The sequence below is a fragment of the Oryzias melastigma genome, unplaced genomic scaffold, assembly GCF_002922805.2.
Source record: "Oryzias melastigma strain HK-1 unplaced genomic scaffold, ASM292280v2 sc01110, whole genome shotgun sequence".
In the NCBI taxonomy this organism is placed as follows: Eukaryota; Metazoa; Chordata; class Actinopteri; order Beloniformes; family Adrianichthyidae; genus Oryzias; species Oryzias melastigma.
The window spans coordinates 1-6,292 of NW_023417694.1; the positions used below are offsets into that span (position 1 = coordinate 1).

General features: G+C 36.1%; 1 protein-coding gene across 1 annotated transcript; it reads right to left on the reverse strand.

The window, feature by feature from the left end:
* Positions 1-308: 308 nt before the first annotated feature.
* On the reverse strand, positions 309-5,182 carry LOC112140909 (intraflagellar transport protein 56; the record flags this gene model as incomplete). Its single annotated transcript, XM_024263932.2, is given in 9 exon segments — positions 309-411; positions 481-555; positions 642-813; positions 1,993-2,138; positions 2,217-2,266; positions 2,676-2,790; positions 3,326-3,418; positions 4,142-4,285; positions 4,417-5,182. Coding segments are annotated over 9 exon segments (901 nt in total), but the record flags the coding sequence as incomplete, so codon positions are not given.
* Positions 5,183-6,292: the final 1,110 nt, after the last annotated feature.

Sequence of the window (6,292 nt, forward strand, 5' to 3'; positions counted from 1 at the left end):
CGAAAAATAATTAAAAGACGACTGGGAACGCTGTGAAAAAAGATTAAAGGATGATCGAGTGGATCTCACAAGACATTTAAATGCTGATTTTTCTTTAAAAAGATCCCATTTTTCCTGAAACCTTTAGAGAGTTTGAAGGAGCTAAAAGCTCAAACCAAAAACTGAAATACTGATTTAGAACCATTTATATTTACATCCATTTCCTCTTGGGTTGATTTCACATGTGAAGAGTGGAGCCCCCCTGGAGCTGAAGCGTGTTCAGGACACATTCTTCTCGTTTCTACCTTCCCTCGAGTCGCGGTACACACCTCGTCTCAAATAGTAGATGACCAGGTTCAGTCTGGCTTCGGGGATCACATCGATCAAAGGAGGTAACTTCTGCAGCGCGCCCTCCCCTCCCCGAAACACCACCTGCAGGATCCAGAGAGAGCCTTTCACGTCCGGGTCCAGAACCAACAAACCAGTGAGAGTTCTACAAACCAGGTTGTGCTGGATGAGCTCTTTGGCAAACTCGAAGGAGCAGGAGGAGATGTCGATGAGGTGCTTCAGCTCGCTCTGAGAGAAAAGACGTGAATGGGTCATCACGGAGGTGATAACGCTTCCTGAAGCTTCACGGCAAACACGCAGCGGCGCTCCATCACCTCGGCTTCTTTGCCGTTGTAAAGCCTGAAGTGGTTGCAGGCTTTGAGGTTGAGAGCGATGGTGGAGTCGGGGATGCTCTGCAGGTACACGGCCAGCACGTCCTGGGAGATGTCGTAGTAATCCAGCTTGTAGTAGCACAGAGCCACGTACACGTGCAGAGCCAGGAAGTCTCTGTGAGCGACCAGAACCACAGACTCAAACCTCAAAACCGTTGTTTTTGTCAAGTTTCTTCCTTAAACTTCACTAGAATATAAAAAAAATGAAATTCAGAGTTGTGTGAATGCTTAGCAATAATTCACACTATAGTGATCCTCCTGCTCACAGCTCAACACTTTCAGCGATTACAGAAATCTTTGTATCAAAACGTTCAGCTCGTTCAGGACTTTAGTAGATCAGCAACAAACCTTTAAATATATTCATGGGCTATGTTTTCATCTTTTATACTAATTTTAAAAAAAACTGAGTTTAGCTTCTATTTTAGCAACATGCTAACATTCATGTCTAATTTAGTTTACTGAAGAATTTCACTCCATTTTGGAGTTTAGCTAGTAATTTAGAAAAGTGCTAGCTTTCTTGGCTAATTTAGCAACCACTGAGCTTTTTATGCTAATTTGGAGTTTAGTTTCTATTTTAGCAACATGCTAACGTTTCTAGCTAATTTGTTATCTACTGAGTTTTTTTATAGACTAATTTAGAGTTTAGCTTCTATTTTAGCAACAGGCTAACATTTTTTGACTAATTTAATTTACTGAGGAATTTTAGGCCATTTTGGAGTTTAGCTCGTATTTAAATAACACGAAATATTTTTGCAAAGTTGGCATGTATTTTAAGCAATTTTACTACAAAATTTTCAAAAATTTAGGTCAACTTTAATGCTCTTTCATAGTTCTTTAGAGAAATTTTAGCAAATGTAACAATTTTTGCAAATAGCTTTTGCATTTTCATCAAATCCTTTCAGCAATCAAGTAAATTGCATCGCCATTTTCAGCAAAAAAGCTTCAGCATCTTCAACGACTATTTTCAGCAAAAAGCATTTGCACTAACATTATTGCAGGTAATGCAACTCTTCTAGTTAAATATGCAGCAAAATTACTTTAAAAAGGGAAATTCTGCAACATTTTTTCCTTTTATTTTTGAAAATTTGTTTCTTGGCAGAATTCTCAAAGTTGTGCACGGATCTCAGTCTAGGGAAGTCCCTTCACTTCGCCAGCTGCACTTTGAGATCTAATCAGGAATAAAGAACGTCAAATCTAAATCTCTTCCGTTCAAATCGTGCAGGTGAAAAGCTGACTCTGGTTTAAACAACAGCAGGACAGTGAGATGAAGTTGAGAGACAAGAGAAGCTCAGACTTGTTCTGCAGCAGAAGGCGTTTGTAGATGTCTATCGCTTCCTGGTAGTGCGAGCGCATGTAGTGGATGGATGCCAGACTCAGCTGGTCCTCGGTCACATCCTCCAGGTTCTGGTGGAAACCCATCAGCTTCTCTTCCTCGTTAAACTGAGACAGGCAGATGGGTAAGTGAACAATCAGAGAGTTCAGATTTCAAATGTGACATTAGTGCTGTCATGATCAAACCTTGTGAGCCAAGTGAAACAGCAGCCGGTTTTGGAGCGGCGACTTGGGGGCTGCAGAAGACGAGAGGCACCAAACATTTACCAAACACCAGCTAGGAATCAAACTTCACTTTCTTACGTTAAAGCAACGCAACCATCAGCAAAATCTGCAACATTAAAAAGTCAAAGACTGTAAAATTCTAAAGAAAATCTAAATCTCATTTAATCAGATTTAATTTCAGTCAAATTCTGAGCATAAAAATGTGATTTTTCCTCATAAATGAACCTCAACAAACTGAGACTTCACTGGATTTTATTAAAAATCTTTTAAAATTCAAACTGATGAAAAACAATAAACATGAAATAAATTGTAAAGAAAATTCGTTGTTGTTGATGAAGCCACACAGCAAACTCTTTGGAACACACCGGCTTTTTTGAGTTTTACATGAAAAAGATGAATGATGTCATCTGTAGTCCTCACCCTTGGATGCGGCGTCCTCCGCTTCCTTATAAAGGCCGAGGAAGAACAAGGTGCAGGCCAAGTAGACCCAGACTTCAGCAGGACAGTCCGGTTTCATGGTGAGAGCTCGGTACTCCTGTCGGAAAATAATATGAAACCAGAACAAATTAGATCCAACAACAAATTTAGAACAACTTCAACAGGAAAAAGGCGTTTTACTGCTGCAAAAATGATTAATCACTTTGACTTCTATTGATGCAGATGTGCAATATGGTTCCTAAATTACCTTAATTTAGCATCTAGATAAAAGCAAAAACACAAGTGACATTTTATTCATAGCTGGAAACAAATTCAGCCATTATGGCGTTTTTTTATGAATTTATAAATTAATATTTGAAAAAAGAATAATTCATCATCACACAGATATAATATATATAATAATGAGCTCTAATAAAGTTTTAGGAAAATTTGGGGCATTCAAATAATCTTTTTCAGATTTGTAAACCCTCCAAAGTAAAGGTTATACTTAAACTTTATCGATAATTAATTTGTGATTAGTTTGTTTTTCTTCTGCAAAACACACAAAAATTAGTCTTTAAGACCAGATTTTTTTTACATGTGAAACATTAGAGGTTTAATTTTGAATGAAGCTTCAAGTACAAAGACATTACCTCCATCGCTCTCTTGTAATCCCCCAAGTGAAAGGCGCAGTAGCCGATCCAGAGGTCTGCATGCTCGTCCTTTTCTCCAATCCTTTTGTGAAACTGAGAAGAGACACAGACACACTTCAGAACGATGACACTGCACGACAAAAAGTCAACCCAGGGCATAAAACGACATCCGACTGCTGTTGTGTAGCTGTTTTACAAAATTTACATTTTTTAGAAGTGTTGTTTTCTTTCTCTTATGTCATATTTCATGACCCATTTTACAGTTTTCACAGACCACTCTCTAGAGATTTAAAACTGGATGAATCCTTTCAGCTGCTCTCTTTACAGGTAACCACAGCAAGTTATTCTGTTTCAGGTGGGAGGCCCATTCAGACGCAACCCTCTGCATTTAACAGGGTTTAACAGGGTGGTTCCAAATGTCCAAAATGCAGCTTAGACTTGTGAACATCACTGCTTCATTTCAGACCAAAAAAAAAAAGATCTTTTGTTAGTAATTAGGTAAAAACACACAATGAAATTGTGTAAAATAAAGCCATATTGAAACAAAAATCAAAGATAATCCCTCAATTGTAAATTTAAACAATTTAATTTCAGGATCAGGAATATAGCTGTAACACACATTAAATCTGTATGATCATGAAAGGGTAAACTTCAAGATCTTTTAATTATTAACATAGACAAATTGCAATTTAGCAATTGTATTTAATATCTACTAATGAACCAGTTATTACAGTTTTATTTCCACTAATCCAGGTTAATAATTACGTCAGAAAAGTAAAATAAAGACGTAAAATTACAGTCTATGAATTGACAGACCTCCAACAGTGTCAGAGCTCCCAGGTAGTCTCTCTGCTGCAGGTACTCCTCCAAACTGGGAATCTTGTTTTTGTTTTTCCTTTTCTTCTCGCTGATGCTCCGCGCAGACTCTCCTCCGATGGCAGGCTTCACGCGCGAGAGGATCTATGCACAAACCCTCACATTTAGGGACACTTAACGAAGAAAATGTACCACGATTTCACCTAAAATATATCCAGTGGCATTTTAACAACGAATTTCCTCATTTAAAAAAATAATAACTGAAATATTCTTACCATTTTTGCTAGTTTGTCCCGCAGATGTTAGCTTTTGCAGGTTTGTTTATTGCTACCCTAGGCAACTGTTAGCTAGCTTCATTTAGCTTTATTTGTTTGTTTGTTTGTTTTTTAACGTACTTTGTCTGGTTTTACCCGCTTTGAGCAAAGAAGAGTAACGGGACTAGTGCAATGTAAATTTTTAAGAACAAAATTTAATTGTAGACTCTCCCATTTCCTTCTGTTTCAAGAGATAAGATGCTAAAACACCCGTATCGTTCCAGAGGAGCAGCCACTGTTGAATCTATTTCCTGTAGCTGATTTTCAAAATAATGGCATCAAAACCTTATTTTAAAAAAGTCTCACATCTAAATTATGCTAAATCTTTACAAAGATACATTATATGCATATTTTAAAAACGACTAATTATTATTTGTCTCTTAAAAATCTTAAGTGAGGGAATCTTTCACTCTTGTAAAGACATTTATTTTCCACGCCAAAGTGGCTAGACCGGAAAAGAATTAATGTAGTAAGCGGAACTTGACTCATCTGGGGTTTATACTACGTTGCTTAGCAACACGAAGCCACTCCTTTTTCAACTCATGGCTTGACAAGAGACTGTTTTAACTAAATTAGAGCATAGTTAAAATGGGACTAAAATAAATAAGTCGCTAGTTTTGTTTAACAGTAATAACTTTTGTAATATATCTAACCAGTTATATGTCCTCCCCAATTTCAGCCTATAACTCCTCCTGGTGTATGAAGGGTGTCATTGATCTATATTGTTTATTTCAAGCATAGACTGTTGACAATAAAGGACAAGAAACACAGGAAAAAAGTAAAAAAACAATTTTTCTAACTCATTACAAAGATAACTAGAAAAGTTGCATTACCTATGTGCATTACCTTCTAGTATGAATGTTATTTACTGATAGTAGTCACTGAAGATGCTGAAACTTTTTTGCTAAAAATGATGGCGCAATTGCTGTAGGGATTTGCTGAAAATGCAAATGCTATTTGCGAAATGTCAAATTTGCTAAAAGACTGGAAAATTTGTTAAAGAACTATGAAAGGGCGCTGAACTTGACCTAAATTTCTGACAATTTTTTTTGTAAAATTGCTTAATACATTAATAAATCTCTAATATATTCAAATTTTGCAAAAATATACTGTGTTGCTAAAATACGAGTTAAACTCTTAATTAGAAAAAAAAACAGTAGATTAGACAAAAAAGCTAGCACGTTGCTTAAATACTAGCTACAATCCAAAATAGCCTAAAATTCCTCAGTAAACTAAATTAGTCAAAAACATTAACCTGTTGCTAAAATAGAAGCTAAGCTCTAATTTAGCCTGTAAAAACCTTAGTAGATAACAAATTAGCCAAAAAAGTTAGCACGTTTAAAATATTAGCTAAGCTCTAAATTAGCATAAAAAGCTCAGAAGATAAATTAGTCAAAAACGTTAGCTTGTTGCTAAACAGAAGCCAGACTCTAAATTAACCGTAAGATTCCCAGTAGATAACAATCAGCCAAAAACGATAGCATGTTGCTAAAATAGAAGCTAAACTCTACTTAGCCTGTAAAAACCTTAGTAGATAACAAATTACCCATAAACGTTAGCACGTTGACACTATTAGCTAAACTCTAAATTAGCATAAAAAGCTCAGTAGATAAAAAAATATCCAAAAAGCTAGCACGTTGCTTAATTACTAGCTAAAATCTAAAAAAGAAAATTCCTCAGCAAGCTAAATTAGTCAAAAATGTTAGCATGTTGCTAAAACAGAAGCTAAATTCTAAAAATTAGCCAAAAAAACTTCAGAATGTAACGAATTAGTCAAAAACGTTAGCTTGTTACTAAAACAGAAGCTAAACCCTAAATTAACCTTAAGATTCCCAGT